This window comes from Adelges cooleyi, unplaced genomic scaffold, assembly GCF_023614345.1.
Source record: "Adelges cooleyi isolate 19-005CV unplaced genomic scaffold, UGA_ACOO_1.1 ACOO_flye_CR_arks_rails_tigmint_CR_PRNA_108, whole genome shotgun sequence".
Classification (NCBI taxonomy): Eukaryota; Metazoa; Arthropoda; class Insecta; order Hemiptera; family Adelgidae; genus Adelges; species Adelges cooleyi.
The window spans coordinates 8,320,851-8,345,250 of NW_026095761.1; the positions used below are offsets into that span (position 1 = coordinate 8,320,851).

Here is a 24,400-nt window from a genome sequence, read left to right on the forward strand (position 1 = left end):
GCCTCATATATATCGAGTAAATATATTACTGCAACAATTTGTATTCATTAATTGTTAGTTCATTTTTTATAGTCTCGTATAGTCTTTTTAATATCTAGTCTTTGTGTTAATTTTTTTGTGATTTTAAATTGTGAGTGTTTATGTATAAGACAATAATAATAATAATAATGTAACATTGACAATAAAAATAAAATGTTTTGTTTGCTTAAATAAAGTTTTATTAAAAAAAAATAATATTATAGTGACTAAATTATTTATAATACAAACTCGTTGTTCAACATGATAACACAATATTAAAAAATTATAAATTATTGCAATATTAAGATACTTACACTGAATAATTTGGTATTTGAGGGGTATGCGAGTGTTACCTCGCTAACAAAAATACTAGTTTATCAAATCTACTATAATAATAAACATATATTATATTTCTATATAAAAAAAATCACTATTACATATTGACTTCCCAGAGTTTTAAATTATTGTCCATGACTTCGTGGAACCACGCTCGCTTTTGATCGTCTTTGAACGCTGGTGCCAAAGTTTTGAGTCCAAGTTTTAACAGCGCTTCGTTGCCCAGCATGCCGTTTAGCTCACTCAGTAGCTTCGGGTCTCCGTGCAACTTCAACAAGGAAGCGTACGTAAAAAAATAGAACTTCACCCTAAGCCTGTGTAAAGCCCAATTTTCCACGGTTTCGTTGCCGCTAGCTGACTGAATTTTTCCCACGTGCTCTGCGTACCACGGCGAGAAGTAACCTGTCAATTCTTGGTTAGAGATCTGAGACACTCCTTTTGATTTCAGCCGTTCTTTGATTACCTTGTAAGTATTTGCGTTATACACGTAAACCTTAAACATAAAACAAAATGGGCGGTTATTTTAGATTCATTGCAAGGTTTCCTACAGGGAGGGGCAGGGGGAGACAACTGCTCCCTCTAACTTCTTGGCAAGTTAAAAAAATAATAACATACACTGTACATGTCATCTAATGCATAATATTTAAGTGTATTTAACGCATTTGTTTGCCTGCCTTAACAGGGTTGAATTTAGAATTGTTTTCTAGGAGGGGCACTGTGAGGATAGAACTTAACTTAAAATTTTACGATTTTATAAAGTACTTTAGCTAATATATAAAAAAACACAATTGAAAATTTCTTTAAATCGTATACGACGGGTCTTTTTTGTTGTATATAAATAAATACATACATTTTTTATGTTACACGCATAACGAATTCTTCCAATTTTTTCAGTTATTCATAACCAATATTACTGATTTGTAGTTTCAAACATGAACACCCTTCAATAGACAATAAATGTTAAATCAATTAAATTAATTACGATTTCTTTCTTTTATTGTTTCTTTCAAAAATGTTAAAAGGCAAGAGTTTCTTTAAAAAAATCGTCTTTTTTCAATAAATTACGTTTTTTTTTAAATAACTTTAGCGTTTTCGATGGTAGTACTTTTGTCCAAAACATCTAGTTTCAAACTTTCTAAAATTGTTTTTAAGTGATTCAGGTCGTTAATCAGTTAATACTAATTAAAATGTAACCATAAATAAGGAAAAAAACACGTTTAAATTTTAATAAAAATTGCTGAGTTTTGCGATAAAAATAAAACAATTGAAATATATTTTAACGATATTAACAATATTATAATAGCTATTGAGATTCTGCGAAAATCCGCCTATGCCGTGCCTCTAAAACGGTTTTCGTTGTACTTGTTCGCGCTCTATGATGTTTTTTGAACAAGGTCGTCAACCAAAGGTATATATACACTGAAACACTGTTTAATGCGTTTCTGTTTTTTAGGAATTGTACGGGTAATAACTAAAAACAAATATAAATAAAATACACGATGATTATTGTTGTGCGTGTTTTCGACGACTTTGTCGACACAACGTCGTAGAAAATGGGTAATAAAAAATATTATGCGGTGTATAGATTTTTTTGAAAAAGAAATATATTATTTAGTCATTTTAAATGTGTTGTGTTTTTTTGACACGAGGCATACATAATATTATAATTAGGTACCTGATAAAGAGAATTGCCGGTGATGTATGACGTCACATAATGAGATCCAAAACTTTTGACGAATTCGATGACCGACACACTATCGCCGACATTAACCGAGGCCGCTTGTTTGGCCACCGGTTCGTGAAGGTCACTGTTGTCCATGTCCGTCGCCAGATTAGCTATCTCCCTGTGCCTAGCCACCCTGACGAGCACATAACAATAATCGCCTGTTACGTAAGACATTTCTAAACCTGCAAAAAAAAAAAAAAACGTTTTACGCGTCATGTACTTTTAGTGATGATTAAAAAAAGTAACAATAAATATAACTTTTCGACCATCACCCAATTGGTATTTTCAAGTACATACGGCATACCTACACCATATAGATATATGATATATATATATAAATACATCTTAGGAGTCTAGGTGAAAATGTCCAGAGTAAAAAAAATAATGTTCGAAAATTAATACGACCAAATATGCAAAAGTACCCGAGTCAATTTTAAATTTAATATCCGTTTTTTTGCCAATGCCTATACATAAATCACGTATTTAAATAGTATAAAAATTACAAATGTTTATAAGTGACAATTAATATTGTATATATACTCGTATGTCTTATTTTTATTAGGTTAATAATTACATCAAAATGCTATCGACCGAATTACAAAAAATCGTAACGATAAAAATTAGAACATGATGTTTCAGAATTTCTATAGGTTCTGAAATATATTCTTACTATTCTTATTGCCTGTAGGGCGAGCAGGGGCGGTCATATGCCCGATGTTATGTTCCACACAAAAACCTCAGGACCTCCTGAACACAATGGTGTTATTATTTTTTTTTTTTTGGTACGAATATTAAAAAAGTCGTAGAATTTTCAAAATGTGGCTGCTTTTAGGAATACCCTATATAACGATATTATAGATCTTAACGATAGATATTATTAGATAGATATTAACGATTCATATGCCAGTATATCATAAAATTATAAAACACTGACGTAAAATGTATTATACAAACAAACGAAAACGCCAAGTATTTTGGGCATGTTGTTAATTTTCATTTTTTTAGCAAAGAATTGAGGAGGCCGGTGCAATAAGGGCTTTCAATCAAAAACGGTGTTCTGAGAAAATAGGCTCCAAAGTTTTACTACACGGCGCACTGCACGCCCATTAAAAAATTATGAATAGTATTACAAAACAATCGCAGAAAAAGGTATCATTGACATATTATATTGTATTATTAAAAAGTCGTTTAAGACAAATTATATAACTTGTACCCTTTTGGTTCTCATCGGTTAAACTTTAAGTATAGTTAATATACATGAAACCTGGGCAATTTATAACTAAATAACAAACAATTATTCGCATAATTATTTGGTAAACCACACTTACCGCTTGTACAACATTTTGGAGCAATTTTTAGGAAAACATTAGCGATTCATAAACGTTTATAATACTATTATATACCAACCTAAATTTCTGGCCAAAGTAGATTTCGTCCAGCTTCCGGTAAACGCCAACCACGGCTTATCCAACCTTTCTACCGAAAAGTCTCGAAAATAAGCTTGCATCAGCTGTTTGACATTGTCACAAAATTCCATGTGAAAGTCCCCTTGGAAAACTTGACCTCCGCCGATGCTTCTCTTCAGGCTGTGTATAAAATAAAACCATCAAGTCAGTATATTATTAACAAGGCGCGCAGGCGAACAAAAACTAAATCGGTATATTTATGTGTATATTGTTTACACTCTCAACAGGGTCGATAATTAATTATGACGGTAATTTCACGTTACGTAAATTAACCGCTATTTATCATAATAGAATTAATAACAATAATAATTAATAATAACCCGTTTCCTATTGATTTTGTACAACGTTAACAAAGAACAACGTTAAAAAAAGTTATACATTATTAATATATTTTTTTTTATAAATATGACGAATGCAAAACACCATTATGCTTTTCTTTCTAATATTTTTATTGTTCATAAATCGTAAGGAATAATTTATTAATTTAAAAACATTTTAAAGTTAAATTTAATCTTATATCTAAATATTTCTGCTGAGTGTCAAGTTTATATTGTTTCAAAGTACATAACTTAACTTCAAAATGTTAAAAAAACAAGATTGTTTTATATTTCTTTTAGTGAATGTACGACAAATTTGTCAGAAGGGAATTAGTATTCATTCAACTTGATTCGAGTAAATTAAAGTAAAATTTAAACCGTTATTGTAAATCTTCAAATAAATTTCGTTTCTTTTTTATCACAAACTTCATTTTATTTCGCATATTTTTTACTCTAAAATATATTCTTTAAAATATATATTTAAAACGGGTTTTAACTAATTTTTCATAATTTTGATGACTGGTTTCCTACTGATAAATGCCGTCTGATTTACAAAAAAATAAGTAGAAAGCGTCTCTTGCCTTTGTTTTCCCGCCAAATTCGTGAAAACGTCGACTGTAGGTTCTCTGAATATCCACGAATGGTCCGTGTCGTTCCTGGGGACAACCCTCATACTTATACTGAAGTATCCATAACGGTTGAAGACGTTAATGGCGTTGCCCACTCGAATGTCGGCGTTCGCCTTGTGTTGAAGTCTAAACGCGTACAGTAATAACACGACCACTGCCTTGGCCCCATCGAGGCCCATTGCTCAACCTATAATGGAAACACGACAAACAAAAACAATATATATTTATTAATTATTATTACTTATAATGTTTAATTGCTGCACATTCTCCGTACCTAACTATTGCGCGTCACGTTTTTTGTTAAAAAAAATAATTAAATAAAACCTAGTAAATTCGATCCTTTTGGCTTTTGACACGAACGGATCAATTATTGTTCGACTCATACACAATATAATGATACATACATGTATTTACGTGTAATCTGTACCCACCAAGTCTAAAAATGGAATAATCTCAAGTATTTTCCGTAGGTAATAAAAATTAAGACTATACTAAGAAATAATTGTACGTACAGACGGCTGTGTGTCACGAGGATTAGCCTGCAGCTTGATTATTTATTTATTGAAAATAAATATTTTCTCATTTAGTAGTCAAATTAACCGAAAAACAAGCTAATAACAATTCCAAAATTCATAAATACTTATGAAGATTGGATGCGGTCTGTTTTGTTTTTAAACCAAAAAGCCAGAAAATATTTCGACTACTTAGGATGGTCCGATTTTAATTTTGCAAAGACATACGAGTTCTTTGGCAACTCTAATAGGTAATCTAGTAAACAGATTTTTGATTTGGTGCTTTTTTAATAGAAAAAATTGTATATTTCATTTATTTACTTACAAGAAGCTGACATTTTTAAATGAAAATTGGCTTCCTACATAACATAGTAAAGTTAGGCTAAGAACTCGAATCTCTTAATAGAATTTAAATTGGAACATCCTATATAGTCGAAAATTTGTTTGGCTTTTGGTCTAAAATAAACCAAAATGGCTTTTACTCATAGAAAAAATTATTTAAATTAAAAATACGAGTAATATCTTGAAGCGTATACAAATTAACCGGTAAATAATTTAATATGGTTCAAAATGATTAAAATTTATTTTTTCTTAAATATTGCCTATACAAAACTCCTTAATAACAGACCGCATGCAACTTAAGCAAATTTACTTAAAATATTTTTTTATTTCCAGTAGATTTTTTTCTCATAATTTCAATGGTATTTTTAGATAATTCATGAATAATACTTCCGAGTTAATTTAGTTTCTAGAAATCTTAAATGTGTTTCTGATTTACTAGGTTAAACTGTGATGTGTAATTATTAGTTCAATGACTAGGACTCTATTTTGGTAGTTAATTTATTTTTTGGACTATCACAGCATCCTTGAAAGCGATTTAAAAATGTTTTTTCATCTCAACTTGTTTAAGCAGACTGAAAATAACTCGCTTAATTTTAGTTTTAGAGTAAAAGTACCCATTATAAAATTAAAAGACAACAATATTCCGGAGGGCAAGACGGTGCGTTTATTTCATTATTCTAGGTATAACTCTCAATACATAGTTTAGAAATAACGACTATTTTAACATTTTTAAATGACTGTAACTTTCCAAAAAATTAATTTTTTAAAAAAAACGCACCGTCTTGCCCTCCGGAATATTGTTTTCTTTTAATTTTATAATAGGTACTTTTACTCTACAACCAAAATTAAGCGAGTTATTTTCAGTCTGCTTAAACATGTTTTTACCACTGAAAATCATCGGTGCGACGCCCTCTTAATAAATTATTATTTTCATTTAAATCATATCAGTTTTAACAAAAAAAGATCTTCACATTATACATTTTTGATTTTTCAAATTTTCTACAATTTTTGTAAAAACAAACTGTAAATTTCGTTAAAAAAACGCGAATTATTCAGAATGAAAACATCGCTTATCACCTTCAAACCAACTAGTGATGGTCAACTTTTTATTATTTCTACTATATTTTATTTTTTTTACAACTGATTTAGTACTATTATTAATTATTTGTTTGATATCCATAACCGATGATTTTGTGATTGAACGCACGACATGACACGGTTATTAAATATTAATAGTCTTATTTACTATTATGAACGGAGGCCAGCGAAGGTGTCACGTACATATTACAATAATAATAATATATCACCATAATAATGTCATGGTAAACTGATTATAAAAATATTTGTCACTACTACAATTCCGTATAGTACAGTGTTATAAAAGATGCGCTTTTTTTTGTAGTGAAAATCGTTGACTTGTACATACAGTGGTTAAGGCGATATGGTAGTGAAATTACTAACTTTATTATTTTTCAATGGTTTGAAAAAAAAACTCACACTGTTCAACTATATAATTTTCCACATAGAGTAGTTACAGGTTACTAACTGATATTGTTTTAGCCTGTAGAAAATTAAAATTGCCGCTTATATGAATTATACAACAGTGAAGTTTATTTCAATTTCGCTTTATAAAAACGATTAAAAATATTAGAATATCTAATTTCAAGAATGAATCATTAAATACTTACCGGTTTCGTATGTATGTTATACAAATTAATGGGCTATTTTAAGTAAAATGAATGATGAAGTCTAACCAGATTGCCCATAAAGTGTAAGAAAAGAGGACCCACTTCTTATATTTGATTACCAAGTATGTACTTTCACATAGTATTTATTTACAAGTACACAATTGTCGCTGAATTTAGTTTTACATATTTTAGGAAAATATGTTTAATTATAAATATATGCAATTTTAAAATACTAAAATAAGTTTTATCACTAGGTATAAGTAATTTATAACCGACAGATGATATTTTAAAGATACAATTACCTACATATATAATATATATGTATATTAACTAAAAATTATTACGGTTAACGAAAAACATGTTTAAAGTAATTCAAAGTAAAATAGTTTCAATTCCCGTATTATTTTTTTTATAATTTATTCTTGCACCGTTAAAACAAATTATAAAAAAAAAACAAAACGCCAAAAAATGTATATTTTAAAAATATAACGACACATCTAATCTTACAATTAGATAACACTGGAGAAAATCAGCAATGTCTAAGAAATATATTTTCTTCTACATACATATACACATATAATTTATATTATTACTCTGGGTTTTCTTTACAAGTTTTTCAAGTTGTTTTACATTTCTCAATTATAACTATGATTTAAAAAATACTTTGTAAATACGTGTACTTATCAAACTAACTTTCTAAACTATACAAAATAAAACAGCCAATAGACATTTACGTGTAATCATAATGTAATAAAATCAAAAAAGGAGTTATCTCTCTGCTATATTTTTTTAATTTGAAATTCGTTCATTCCTGCCATAACGACTATTACATTGATTTATTTTATGGTATACAAAGTAATATTATTTTTTTCAATTATTACATTTTAATAAAAATAATTATAAGTAAACATTGGGTTTTTAACAATTTATGGAGTTTGTTAATATTTCTATTAGCGCATTTCATAACAATTGTATAAAACGTGGAATTGTCGTTCCAATATAATAAAATTATATAAAAATCCTCGTTAATAAAAAGTGACAACAATCCATAGTTCCGCAAATAAAATTTCCTTTTTCAAATAGGAATAGTACCTATTCCTAATACCACCTGTGTATTCTTAGTTTTGATGCAAAACGTAAAAAGCCCAAATAAAAATATTTAATATCTGGAAAATATTAAATTATAATTTCCAAATGACATTATTCAACTTTCTAGTATTTCAAAGTCGATTTATATAAAAAAAATAGCTACTATTACATATATTTAATATATTCTAATACATATAATTACAACGTGAACGAATCGCAAATAAATAATACAGGAAACTACTAATCATGCATTCAGTAGCCAGTACTATTTATAAAATATAATGTAAACTTGTTATCAGAACGGATTATTAATTGTGACAGCGCTTAATGACGATATAATTTATATCATGAAATTTGCAGCACTCTCTAAAGCGACTATCTCTCATTATCTTGTCAAAGCGCTGAGAAAAATCTAAACCTAAAAGTACTACAGATGTTTTTTTGTATATTTGACGAGATTTCCGAAAACATAGTTTTCCAAAATTGTTAAAAATAAATATAAATTTAAATGTAGTTTTCAGGGTACAGCCTTGAAATTCGGTTAGCAGACATATTATTATTATGCCATAAGTGCTAGTTATAAATTATAATTTAACAATTCATTTATTCAAATATAATAACAAATTTATTTATTTTATTATATTATAATATTATGTAAATGTCGTTTAACGCTCCAAATACTCGTATATAAACGTTTTTCATGTAGGTATAAGTTATTTAATCACATTTAACTATTTTATTGACCGACAACGATAAACACCCTGACCTCTTATGTAACTCCAAAATTTCACAGTAATTAATTCTTATAGTTTTAACTTTTATTAAATTTTTAAAATACACCTTATTAAGTCTCACATTAATTAATTATTAGTTAACTCTTAAATCCACTACAAAAATTTGAAACGACAATATTTCAATTTTAACATTCATATACAACCTTGGTACTATTTTAATAAAAATTCAAATAATTTTTATACATAAAAATACATTTAAAATAAAACTCAAATAATAACAATCATAATTACAATTTCTAATAAATTTGTACTTAAACAAATTTTTAAAACAAAAAAATTGAAATCATATGTATATTTTAATTTTTAGTTAGTTAAATCAAAGCTTAAAAAAATTAGAAAATAAAATAAATATTTATTTTAAAAAATATTTCAATTAACAGGTTTTTTTGAACAGTCACATAAAAAAATAATATTTAAAACGACATATAAATACGACGTATGAGACTCGTCGGTCGTTAGCGCTGAAGATGACAACATTATTGCAGTAATACGTCTTATACGCGGAGAGTATATAATTTTTTATAAGTTGCTAGAGTTTTTTCCAGACATATAAATTTATTTAAACATATTACAAATTGCATAAATAATTTTTCGAATTATCGTATGCTTATAACCTAATTTTTGGCAAATAATCCTAAGTTACTGAGAAAGGATCAAAACAGAAAATGGTTCATACAACATGCAATTTTGTGTTTTGAAGATTTCTAAGTCATTAAACAGAAAATACCTTAACAATAATTTTTACAGCTATTTTTGTTGTTTCAATATTAATCAAATCAACTAAAAAAATTTATTTTTGAAAATGTGGTAAGAAATATGTTATATATATACATATATAGTATACATACATACATATTACAATGAACATTTATTGTAAAGTTATAACTTGTAAAGCCTGTCTGAGTTTTTTTGACCAGGTATTTCGATTCTAGGTGTGGTAGAAACGACTTTTTAACGTTTGACCTTTTAAAATATCAGCTAAGTACGTATGCCGTATTTTAGAGGCGCTAATCAAAAAATGTTTGTTATAGCCTTTCCTAATATGTATCATGATTAGTACATTTTGAGCGGTACATCTAAGCTATAAAATTATTACCACTATTACAACTGTCTACTATTACTATATTATACAAACGGTGTATTATTACTATTAGGCAATCGAAAAAAACTCAAGGTAATATTAAGTATATTTATACTAGAGGAAAAAAAAAATGTACGAACTTGCATCGTTAACCGGTCGATTTCGAGAATATTATAAATCTAAACTAGTTCCAACATATAACGGAATGATTTTTTATGGGTCAGCTGACCACATTATTAAATGGGTAGCCTACCTACTTCTATTTATCAAAAGTTTTAAAAAAAGTACGTTTAAATTCACGCGGTTAACTTACTTAAGTATGCTCGATGTTGAGTAGGTTAAGTAATTTTATAATATTACAATTTAAAACAATATTATTAAAATCAGCTAGCTTGAGATAATTGTTTTAATTTTTACATCATTTTTAATAAAAAAATCTACCATATAGATAATAAATTTTTAACATTTTTTTAAATCCAAAAAGGATAAATAAATATTGTACAGTTATAGTAAAAAAATTAATATTTTAACCCTTCGCCATAAAAATAATACACTCTATGCGTATACGTATTTCGGCAACAATGTCCTCTTCAGGGCTTAAGTGTATTATTTTTATGGTTAAGGGTTTAAATATTAATTCCTTTACTATGAATATAACCATAAGTTGCTTAAAGTTTTTTATATATTGTACAGTTAACTTAAAAGGGTAAATACTTAACATTATTTATTTATTTGTAAATAAAAAAAAAATGATTTCCTAAATACTTTTGTTTTACATAATAAATAACACATGATAATTATACATTTCTTACATAACAAATAGTATTTAATCGTCTAAAAGTAAAAGCTGTTTTTTAAAATCTATTTTAAGATGTCTAAAAAACGCTGATTTATAGCCAACATAAATATTGTAAAAAAGTAGGTACTAACCTTCTTTTATTCATTTATATTTATTAAAACATCTTAAAAGTCATTAAACAATATTTAAAAACGTAATATGTATATTATATATATATTTTTAATTTTAACTAAGTATAAAGATTAATTAACTGGGCATGTTCCGTATTGTATAATAAGTTATGATAATACAAATAATGTTGGGACGGTAGGTATGTAATGTACTTCTATTTAAATATAATATGCAACTTTAAGTGCTTATAATATAGCTCATTGTCAGTCTTGTATGTACGAGGGGTAAAGACTTAAATAACCACAGTTTTTAAATAGCTATTAAAGAAAAATTGCCTCTTATGTTCTTATACAATTAAACAAATGTTTACGAACCTTGATAAAAATTGCATGTTTTTTTCAACTAATAAATAGGAATTGTAAGAGAGCTCTCATAACAAATAATACTTTTAATACGTAATAAAAAAAACATAATTATTCGCTTCAGAAATGTCTATCTTTTTTAAAATGTTTTTTTTGTTTATTGTCATTATTTTATTAGTACTTTAGGATTCATACAATTAAAAAAACATACAATATATGCATATTGGAAATGTTAAAAACAATTAAAACGTTGAATTTAGATTTTTTTGTGCTGTACTTCAAATTTGAAGCATTCATTTTCCAGTCTTATAGTCATAAGTCTATACAATAATAGTTATACTATTTCCTAGGTAATAGGTTTGTACATTACACCATTGGTTTGTAATTTATTAAATACTAACCAGCATTATAATGTTATTTCTACAGTAAAAATATGATATTATACATAATTTAACAAAAAAAAAAGGTGGTTTAATTACCTAATAAATTATTATAATTTCCATATAATCAAACGATTTAGTAAGTAATAAAATATATTAGTTTATGATGGACAACAGACGATTATGATTCAAATTTCATAAGATACATTGTTTCAAAAGATTAAACAAAGAAGTATCTTCCTGTATACAACTTCTTAAAATTCAGACAATTTTTGTTTGAACAATGAGTGCAAAAAAAGTTTGACCTTAAGAATACGCTACTACTTTTGATAACGTTGTTACTCATTCAAAAGATTGTAGTGCACCCATAAAATACGTTAAGTCACGTAAGTACCTAATGCTTATCGCGTTAAGTTTTAAATTAATGTTATCTTCGCGATTGTTCATACTCTGTTTTATGAAAAATTCCACGCAAACAGCTAAAATGTTTTTATACGAAAATAGTAGCAGCATTTTTGAATTCAGCATTTTTTTTTATTTGTACAGAACGGAAAAAGATAAAAACGTACTTAAATTGTATTAAAAAAGAATACGGCGAATAAAATTTGATAAACCAATAAAGCGTTTAATCTAGCTCAACAAATTATTTCCATAGTCTATAAATTTAGTATCGTATTTTCTATTGAACGCCAATTGAAACGCTTATCTGTAGTTAATAATAACATCAGATGTACTCCTATATTATTAATTTTAGCTATGCAGTGTGAACTATTAATTTTTTTTTTTTTTTTTTGTTTGTTTATATGATAAGGCAGTGTGCTAGTTTATTAGTTTATTTTAATCAGCACTTATATTGGCCAAGAATCGTACAAATTGCAAATGGTATTTGAACAACTATTTGAGAGTTTTTAGAAACTGGCTGTAATTAAAGGAGTGTGTTTAGAACTAAAACTAGGTATCAAAAAGTATTTTTTGCTTTTAATCCTAAATATTTCCAATTTAACTTGTACTTTTACCCAACGAATTATGATAGATTCAGATATAGTCCAGAGGTTAAACATATGCTCATTCCCTCCTCCTAAAATTAAAAAGAAACCTGTAAAATTGACTAGTTGTTTAGAATTTGTTTGGTAATAATTCTTTTGTTTTTTTTTCTAAATAAATAAAAAAAATGTTTTTTTCTCTACAATCAAAAAATTGCATATTAGGGTTTTAGAATAAGTTTCTCAATAATGAAATTAATATTTGGGTCAAATATTATCAAATAATTTCAGTTAATCAATTTATTTCACATTTTATTAATCTTTAGCTATTAACGTATTCAAAGAGTAAATAGTTTTTATCAAATTTCAAATTAAATAAGTAATACTGAAAAGCGTTACATGACAGCGTTTTCAAAGTTACTGATTCTCATGTCTGGTAAAAATCAATACATATTTTTTGAAATTTCAACAAATTACATTCTGGAATTCCTTTTTTTACATATTTTACCACACATTATAACCATGAAAATATTTGCATTTGCTTCTTAAACGCATTATCCTGTAGTCAGCCCCACCAGATTAATTTTTTACGAAAATTGTGTACGAGTAACCTTTTTGGTTCTCACCATTTTAAATATTAAATTATAATTTGTTATCTGGTTATAATATTATAATCTTTTCTACCTTAATAAATTAACTTTTAAGTATAAATAATGTACACCAGATTTCTAGATTAATTCCTTGTTGTTTTAGTATCACAAACGCTGCGTTGTATAACCCAATTGTTTGGTCCGAATTTATAAAGAAAACGTTGTGTCTATTTTTGTTATTTCACGACATACCATGGATGCATCCTCCACTAAAACAGTAGTTATCAGCACTGCCCTCATAAGCAAAAATGTCTTAATTCGGAAAAAAATGTTTTTTGTAAAAAACCGAATAAACAAAGTATAAAGGTTTCTTACTTGGTTTAATCGGCTTTTAAAAAAAAAAAATGTTTTTCGAGTTACGGAATTTTTGCTTAGGATGGCAGTGCACTGGTGTATAATAAATGATTTATTATATTATTTTCAAACAAAAATGTACTATAATTATATTTCAACGCGCCGCATGGGCGTTGCGGAACTAATGAACTAATAACCCGAAGGATTTTTTTCCCCTCAGCGTGTTCATTGATACGAACCGAAAACCATTGGGAATTGTGGTAGAAAAACAATTAAATATCTATACAGTGACATTTCGTCCACCAGTAATGTGCGATGACGCAATAGCTACTCTTAAATAGCAATGATACGGCCGGATGATTTTCGGTCCTGGATCCATGACACACGGTTTATTATAGCAATAAACAAAAAGTAAAGTAAAAAAAAATATTTAACCCGACTACAGCTGCAGTATTGCTACGAATGCTCGGAAATAAATCTTCTTTTCTATATTTTCAATTGCCAAATAATATACATAATACGTTCTTCGAAAACAAAACACACAATAAGACACACCGCCACTGTAAACATAAAACATTGACCCAAAGAAAATAATAATAATAATAATAATAATATGTAAGCCAAGATATTGTAGCGGTTTCGTAATAGACTCGCGGTTCTATTTTAATATTGATAATAATAATATAATATTATGTTTATATTATACAAAGAGAAAACATAGAGATTAGTGTAGTACGTCTATGTATAGTATATACAACAATTAAGTAGGTACAGCCAAGGCTATCGGTACGATTAACAAAGTAAGCACGTGAGTATAATTACAAATTACTCTTATCGTGAATCGTCTGGTTTACACGCCAAATCGCCTAAATTGTAACATAATTCAGTATTAATAATACCTTACACTTCCTAAAATGAGTTTTAAAGTTTTTACTCTTACAAAAATCTGGAATATTCGTAATTCGAATTTTGAGCTTGAATTAATAAACTTGAACCGATTGAAATGTCATCAAATTTCTGATCGATTGTTGTGTTGATCAAAGAAATTTGTCTATAAATCTAAAGTATAATAAAAATTAGTAATTAACTTTATTACTTTGAATGGTAATTTTTTTAAATTACAAATAATATTATCAAATTAAACTAACATTGCAATAATCGAATAATGTCCAACTCTGAGTATGTTATAAGTTATCCTATTTAAAACACAAAATAAGATAATATTATATTATATATTTGTCAAATGAACATTTTTAGAAAATGGAGATTGACCTTTTAGTTTTCATGCTAGTTTGCACTTTGTCGCTGCACACAACAAATTTTATTCATTTTGTATTGCACATTTGGGATTTCGTACTGCATAAAAGTGTTTCATAATGCACGTAAAAATAGCGACAGGACTGTTAAAGAAATGCGTAGAGTAAAAATACAATTCTGGATAGTTAAAATTAATAGATATAGATAACACTGTTTTTACAACACACTAAATAGGCATACAATTTTGTTATATTTTTTTACTATTATAGCTCTACGATAATTTTAAAGTGTAAATGAGGTAACGTTTAATGGGGGCCGTAAGAAATAAACACATTTGTAAACATTATAATTTAAACTTGAACTAGGTCAATTGAATAACGCTAATACTGGGAGCTTAGCTTCCCCAATATCCCCTTAATTACAAATAATATATGGTTTAAATGAAACTAGCATAAAGTACAGTTACACTGCACAACAAGGTTACGACATAAGAAAAATAAGTACATTGATTTTATAGGAATTGTTATTAGCTAAATCTGAATCAAGAGTTGAACAGTAATGTTAGTTTTCTCACTAAATCGCTTCTAAAGGTTTAAAACACCGGTTTATGTTTTTTTTACAAGTTTGTCTATACTGTAAATAAATCAATGAAAGTATGAAACTTGTTTAAAATATGGATCATCAAGATAATTTTTTTTTAAATTAGAACTGGTCTTAAATTGTTTACTTTGGAATTTGGAAGTTAAAAGAATATATGAAAATGTTGGAGTATATTATGAAAGACTGTAGATATTAAAATGTTAATTTACAATTCTACATAGCTAAATATTTATTTTTAGGTGTGTTAAATATCTTCGTTTTTTAAACAAATACTACATTGTAATAATATTATATATATACATTGTAATAATAATTGTATAAGGAATAAAAAATGTACATTTTTTAATACAGTAAATGAAATTCAATAATCAACATTTAAAATAAAAAATATGTACACATATGAAAAAAGTGCATAGCCCGTCAAAACTTAAATAAATAAAAAAATAAATATGTTTTTAATAAAAATAAATAATTCTGGTATATTATGCAGAAACTTCCTCTACTATATTATAATAGAACAATTTTTCACTGCAACCTGATATAAAAAAATCATAAAAGTGCATTCGTTATACTATTACTATCAAAGTTTATGTATAAAAATAAATAAGTACATATTGTTTCTAAATTCTAATGTATATATTAATATATTTTTTAAACTAAAATAATTGTATTGACATCGACAACAAAATATTTATTATTTAATACCACGAATGTTACTGTTTTTTTTTTTAGTTGTAAGTTGTAACCAGTTCACAGTAATTGCGGTCAACAATGAGCAGGTAGATAATATCAACACGAAATTATTACTAAACCGTACGAGGCATCATAGGTACCGCATGATATATCGTACACGAGTAGTAGATTTTAACAGATATGAACTAACACAGAAAAAATATCAAAAACGTAAAACGAATACAATTGTTTTGGTCTAAACAAATAATACCATTAATAAAAGCTGGCCACTTATTATTGTAATGGTTCTTAATTTTTCTTTGATCATGAAAAAGTGACATGTGTGGAAATTACCGTGTTATGAGACTGCACAACTTATTTTTTACGGAATATTAATTGGCTCACGGACGTACTAAACGTCTATATTTACTCAAGAGTTATATTAAAAAGAAAATATTTATAATTTTCTCACTACTATTATACTATTATAATATTATTGATTCTTTGATTTTCAATTTCTCGACATACAACCAAAATCGTATTCGTCGTTGACCTACATATAAAATGGTAAAGCATACATTATTAATTGCAGTTATGATGATTGCCAAATGTTCGTATCGTCACATATTACCCACGTCTCACAAATAAGGTTGTTTTCTACTGTCGGTCTGATGAATATTAAAAAAAAAAAGTTAAGAAACAACCACAACAATAATTATTATTCTTTCGTCCATAAATAATACATGTTTAATGTAAAACCAACTAAATTTATTCATGTGACTTCATAATACGAATGCAAGATCACTAAAGTGTGAACACAACACAAAGTTAAGTATTTACAAAATATTCTCATTAATATCCCAACATTTTTCTATTATCTTTTTGGAGTTTGTAAAAACAAATAAAATAGGTGTAGTTGATAAATTCGCTGTGGTTAGAAGAATGTAAATCCAAATTTCGGTCAGCAAAGAAATGCAAAATACAAGTGTGAATTCGAAAAAAAACTACAAAATACACATCATCAACTTAATTAAATTTATAGTACTTTGTACATCAAATAATACGATTGTTTACCCTTACTTGTAAACAACACCAAGTCCTAACCTAATATATTATAGGGTTTAATGCCAATCACAATTGAATAAAAGCTATTTCGATTTCTTATAATTTCTAATTATTAGCTTTCAGTCACACCCTACTATTTTCCAATTAAGTACTATTGTAACGTCAATAATGTTTGGAATAAAACTATTTAATATTATTATTGTTATCAACACATTTAACATGGCTACAAAATATTGTTAAGAGGGCGTTATTTTATTATTAAATTTTAATATAATGTTATCTATGAAAACATGTGTGTTAAACATAATATAAGCCGATGAAGAAACCATGGAGATATTTGACCTTTTAGTCGAGGACCTATAGTAATGTGATTCAATGGTGACACGTCCATGTAAAGCAATGTTGTAGAATAATTACAATGTCATGTAGGTATACCTCAGTATACTGTATACACCGTGTTAATGTTGTTTTCAGTCCCAATATTTGTTATTTAGTTAATTAGTTGTAACAATAACAAAATAATAAATTACGATCAATGATAACATTTTCTACTACAGTATCCCGTACCTTATATACCGTACCCGTTAATTTTACAAATGCCATTATAAAGTGTACATCATCAAATTATAATATCTTAATATATGAATTTAATTTATTTAAATACCGACAAAAACAATAGTCATTTCCATTCTATTGTTGTAGATATAAAGTATAATATATAATAGCAGGTAATTTTTTAAGAGCCACTCACAAGACACGGTTTACTTCTAAATAACAATTACAAACAGTATAGTTTAGCTTTATTCGGATATTTTTATTTATTTAAATAAATAAATGATAAAATAATTGTAAATAGTTCGAATAGTTATTAGAATTGGGCAAAGTATAATAAAAAAATTAATAGTAGCTATAACAAATCGGATAATGCATTAATTATAAATTTTACTCAAATAATTTTTTTCCTAAAATGTTTAATATAATATTACTAATAGACCACTAACATTATTATTCTAATATATTACAATGATATTTGTAATTTTAACTTTTTACTATTTTAACTTAGGTAATCATGTTATCATAAACTTATAAAAAACATTTATTTTATTTTATTTTAATTATTTAAATAACTTAATTAGAATAGTTGTATTATAAATTAAAAGGTTATCGATTTGTCTTAGTTGCTAATTATCATTTAATTAAATTTTGTCCAACTATGATAATTATATAGATATATAACTATGATTTTTAGATTTTATTGCTTGTATTTGTTGTTATAGTCACAATTCGTTTTGTGAACACCAAAATCAGTGATAGGTATTGCAAAAACGATTATAATGAATAGGGTGACAGATGTTTAGTTGCTTTACCTACTAAGTTATTCTTAAAGTACTTAGTGTGCGTTTCATAAGTAAGAGGTTGTAAACATAAATATGTCTTTCTTTTGAGGTTCGTTCCAAAGAAAAATTTCACCTTTTTAAATGTTCCGGAACACGTACAAAGATATACTTAAAGCACAAGTAAAAATTAAATCGGTAACAGTATGCCATTACATTGTACGTAATTCTTAGACGAGTGACGATTATATTAATATAAACGATTTATTTGGTTTTCAATTGTTTCCATAATTTTATCATATCCTTTTCTAGGATCATCTAATCGTAATAGCTATTCGTATTATTATTTTTTACATACTATCAGCAGTTGCATTGTTAATTATATTGATTAAAGAAATAAGCATTTTACTACGGAAAGGCTTAGGTAAACAAAATAGGTGTATTCCGAGATCGGATTACATACTATAATATATTATTATTATAATAATGCGTACCTATTCTGTGATACTTTTGATTAGATACGGCGTGTTCGGCACGTGTCTGAGTGAACTAAATCCGTTAAATGTTTTGTATTATCAAATGTCAACCTGTATTTTTTTCTTTTATCTAATCACACTGCCAACAAAACGATCAACATATTGGGATCGTTTTTCCGGGTTTCGCATGAAATAGATTACCTAGGAATTAGCTACTAGGTTAAGTATTTAGATGGGTAAGTGTACAAAAACATAAATATAAAAAACAATATACGCATAAATGATAAAAAATATGAAACGTATGTCGTTTGTTAGTATTTTTCTTGTTCATTCATCCTAAGCGACTCTCTATAGTACTATTTTTTATAAATAAACACAGGTAAAACAGCTTATAGGCTTGTCATTATTGCCATCATTTTTTTTGTGAACCGCTTGGCGCTTATTAGGCATATTTTACTTTTTCCTTCCGCCTTAGGGTCAATTATATTATGAATAATAATTTATAAGATTTAATATAATAAAAAAAACCTATCACACCGGTGTAATATTTAGTCGATGCCCACCAAGATTACGATAACAAGAATATAAACTAAGTCAATGACTGTTTTTTTTATTTAACTCTGCCTGAAAGTTCAGAAGTGGAAACAGGTATAACTAAGACCGGTTGAAATGACCATTTCGTGATTTTTCTAAACGTAACGTAAAACGTAAGAAAAGCAATGTTTAAATATTATTGTTACCAAAATCAAAGTAACAGAAAATAAACTATAAATCGATTTTTTTAAATAAATGCAATTTTGAAGTCTGCGATTATTTATAAGTTATAACCGATTATGAGAACCGGAAATAACTAGATTCGCGCAATTGGTTTTATTGAAACCGGTTAAAAAACCTCAATTTATTCGGATAACGTCCTTGTTTAAAACATATTCCTTTTAATTTTTTTTTTCAATTCCCAATGAACTAGACGTGGTAGTTTTACAAATTACACGATTACCGCAGTTTTATAGGTATATTGAATAAGACGTCTAGTTTTACAACTATTTAAATGTATTTAAAAATTGTCTCCTGATCGGTATGTAACCGTAAATAAGACAATACGAGTGCAGTTAACTCTAATACTAGCAAATACAGCGGTTTCTTAATATTAGTATAAATCTTTACAAAAAAAATTGATGTACCAATGAAAAGTGAAATTACGATTGATAAAATGCATAGTTTAATCAACTAATGATTTGTTTATGGTTTAATTTAATGTTTTACATCTCGCGTTATAAGTCGAACAAATTAAAAAAAATTTCTCACTTAAACATTCAGCTGGGTTAATTGATTTTGAAATTATTAGACGTCTGCATCTCTTGAGCGTGTGTATCAATGTTATTCAAACTGGTATTACTTAGAACGGGATTTCTAAATCCGCGCTACACTACGTATTAATAAGTAGTTTTTATAACGTTTTAAGTTGAAATTTGACATGTATTGAAATTACCTAATACAGGTATATTATAATGTAATACTTTTATTGATCACGTCCTAATTTACAACGAAGTAATTACTCAACGATCGTTTTTTCTTTCTTCAAAATGAGACTACCCTCTTGATTAACAACTCGAGGTTGATGGTAATGTTTTTGAACACGAGCTTAAAAATCATAGATAATAACTAATAAGTAAGCTGTTGTACACATATGATTCGTGATACACATAATAATATTAAGTTACACCATTATACGGTAAATAAACAAGAGAATGTGTAAAATCTATACACAGGTACACACCGATGATCGTTTTACAGACGGCGGATAGCACAATAATATTATCATTAACAATTTAAGGTCACGATTATAAAACATATTATACAGATGTTATGTAAAAAAATTAAACACCAGAAATGATGAAAAATTATATTTTCTTAGAAAAAGTTATATTATTTAATTTTATTATTTTAAGATTCCATTCTTTTATTTGTTTTTCGGTGACGATTTGCAAAATACGTATTGGCAATATTATTATACCAACGCCTTTCGGTTTTCAAGGTTATCTCCTTAGCCAGAGGCATTACCTATAATATAGTACCTACACACGTATATACAAAAACAATTATAAAAAATCTAGCCGTAGCACGCATGTTGAGGTTATTATAGTAGGTACTTTTTGATCCAAAATGTTACGATAAAAAATTAAGGTCACTGAAGGCTATTCAGATAGTGTGCACCGGTATATTTTTATGCATATTAATAAATAAAATCGCAACATCTTTAGCAGAAAAAAAATGTTTTTATAATATCATCAGAAAGTTGTTTTAACATTTTATAACAACATTTTGGCTATAAATACAATTTCCTAAAGAAATATTATTTACAAAATGTTACTATAGTATTATTTAAATAATGATAGTTATTAGAATATTCCAGAATGTTTCTAGGTTATTAAATTATTGATAAAAAAGTTATTATAAAATAGGTAATCATTAACCTTAAAAAACTTTTTGGTAACATTATGAAAATATTTAATTTTTCTTCTGTAAGAAAATGTGTTAAAATGTTACACATATGTTGTATTTGATTTTATTCGACACGAAATAAAAAATGTTTAATTAGTTGCAATTAAGCGCAATGTTTAATGTTTTGATGCTCGACATATTTTCAATTAGACTATTTAAGTACAACCTTATAAACCTTATATTGATACTTAATTAATTACCGCTAATCGAAAGGAAAGTTAACTAATTAATTTAATTAGAAAAATAACTAAATTACAAGAAGAGCTATTATATTATTCTAATAAAATCTATGCAAATATATACCAGTTATTGATCAATTGAATATGTTTTTTGGCTATAAGTTTAATATTGTAGCGGTGAGAATCATAAGGGTACATGTGACATATTTTTTCAAAAATAAAGATATTGAAGAGTTTTAGTGTTTTTAGTTTTAATGAACACCGTCCACAAAATACATTGAAAATATTTTCATTTTGCCCTCTTGTAGAAATGTGTAAAAGGTTCCTTACATCATTTTGATAAGGTAGAAAATTACTTTAGGGTGGACAAAATCAAATATAAAGGCAAGTAAAATATAAAATGAAACGTCTAAATAATCGTAATAGTTAATTGTAAACCATTAAAAAACAACCAATACGTGAGATATTATGGTTTTCAATTTCAACACTTCGCAATCAGGTTCGTACGACGTACTCAAAAATTAACTTATGTTAGATAAGAAAAACGTAAGAAAACAATTGGTGATAAGTGATAACTACAAAATAGTAAAACAATCGAAATTCACAAGGAAGTAATGTCACGGGACGTACATTAATAACAACTAACACGAGTGATTTGGTATGTAGGTAATACGACACCCCTTTCATAAAATATACACATTTTTCGGTTCCATTTATAAAAATAAGGACATATCTCAAACATATTGTATTTAACACACACTAGTCATGAAAATTAAAGCGCCACTACCTAAAATATTTTATAATACAGTATGCCATTAAATACATAGAAATAAGAAGCATAGCTTCAATATTCGTATCGCAATATTGTCAACTAACGAAATGACCTCTTTAACGTGTGTCCCTTCAGATTTTGTACCTAAATGTGTTAATGGAAATTTAATAACAACGCCAACGCAGAAGTGCTGCCGTCCCTGACTCAAAATAGAAAACCCTTAGTATATTATTATAATATAACTATACAAAAATTATATCTAAAATTTAATTTTATAGCAATACTTAATCATATTTTTATGTTAATTATTATTGTTCATGGAAATTGTGGCCATCCGCCATTGATTCGTGTTTGGGCCATATTATTATATGGAACTATGGTCCGCTGACTACTTAAAAGCTACACGATTTAATACATTTCATAGTTTTTAAATGTACCTATCTATATATTATAAAACACAGTGAATGGGTTATTTTATTAGTCTTTATATTTAAAAAAACAGCCGGACGTTGAATTTAGGATTAACTATCAATCCCTGTTAAATACTTAAATGGATGATATTGATAATACATTTTTAATAGCTCAGTAACTTATGATAGATGATGGTTTATATTATGTGATAAATGATAATTCTGACAATTTTTAGTTTTACATTTTTATATACTCCGGCTACGAGAGATCATTACCGTTTCGCGCATGTATACTGACGGCAGTAATGGTTAATTTGTATTCGAAAAAAATTCTCAGTACCCAGTTACCAACGTGATAGTTAAAACAAAAAATTTTAAGTTGATAAAAAATACCAAAAAAAAATACTTTAAAAAATGAATGCTCATACAAACACATCCCATCTAACGGCATACAAATGAATAACTGAATTATCGTGCATTTGACTAGCTATTAACTACCCATTAGCTCGCACTATTATCATTGTATGTATACAAATAATAATGTTTATTTATCATAATAATTATTGTGATGCCGAGGGAAACCGACCGGGGGAATGACATATTCTAGCCTAGAAGAGTATAAAGAGGCGCAAGTAACCAAATGTAAACTAACAGAAATCATGGTATAATATGAGTACTATTATTATTTTCTCTATTTTTTTCACGAACACAAAAAAAAATGTATGACATAGCACATCGATAATGCGACTTACAATTAATACCGTTCGCGTAATAACAATAATATTACACATTATTCGCAACAACGAAACTCGCAATTGTACCATCTTCTAAATCCTAGTATATCAACCGGTACTTACCTAATCTACAACATGTACGGATATTTTCTGGTACTCAAAGTAATCCATAAAACTATAATAAATGCGTCGAATTTCGCGGGCACGTACTTACGGCCACCGCCGCGTCCGTTGTAACGATGCAAACCAAATGTTTAAAAAGTGTTAATAATTTAAAAAAAAAATATTAATATTGAAAATAATAAATATATTTATGTATAATCAACGATATTTTTTATTAATATTAAATTATATATTTAAATAAAACTATAACAAATCAACCAACGTGAAACTCAATACCGTTTTGAGAGATAAGAACAAAAATTATTATCAAAAACGGCGTGGGACATCGTGCGGTCCGGTTAAAGCGTTGCGGGCGCGCACAAAAAGTGGTCGACTTGGTTGCTGCACCGTCACTGGACTGCACAAGAGTGGCGCTGAGGCTAATAGGCCAAAAACATGTTTCAATAACGCGGTAACGGCAGAGCGATTCCCTTCCACATCGTGACGATGCGCCGGTCGCTACTCGCGGAAAACCAGTTTTTCTCATGTCAAATTATTGTTAATATTATTATTATGTGTGTGTATTATTTAAATCGCTAATAAACATCAGACAAGACGAGATGACAGTCCTTGGGTCTACACAAATTACAACCAGTCTCCTAAACTAAGTGCATAATATAATATATGTAATAATACTTGTATGGGAAAACGCAATAGTAA

General features: G+C 27.4%; 1 protein-coding gene across 2 annotated transcripts; it reads right to left on the bottom strand.

The window, feature by feature from the left end:
* Window positions 1-177: 177 nt before the first annotated feature.
* Window positions 178-24,093, bottom strand: LOC126845354 (torso-like protein). Of its 2 annotated transcripts, XM_050584017.1 has the most exons (5): window positions 23,702-24,093; window positions 4,445-4,679; window positions 3,488-3,666; window positions 2,030-2,262; window positions 179-847 (listed from the first exon to the last, which is right to left on the bottom strand). In XM_050584017.1, the coding sequence occupies exons 2-5, from the start codon at window positions 4,669-4,671 to the stop codon at window positions 452-454; spliced, it is 1,035 nt and encodes a 344-aa protein (XP_050439974.1). In that variant the 5' UTR covers window positions 4,672-4,679; window positions 23,702-24,093; the 3' UTR covers window positions 179-451. The 2 variants fall into 2 exon arrangements, with proteins under 2 accessions (XP_050439979.1, XP_050439974.1); XM_050584022.1 differs by lacking the exon at window positions 23,702-24,093 and having other exon boundaries at window positions 178-847; window positions 4,445-4,677.
* Between the last annotated feature and the right edge of the window lie 307 nt (window positions 24,094-24,400).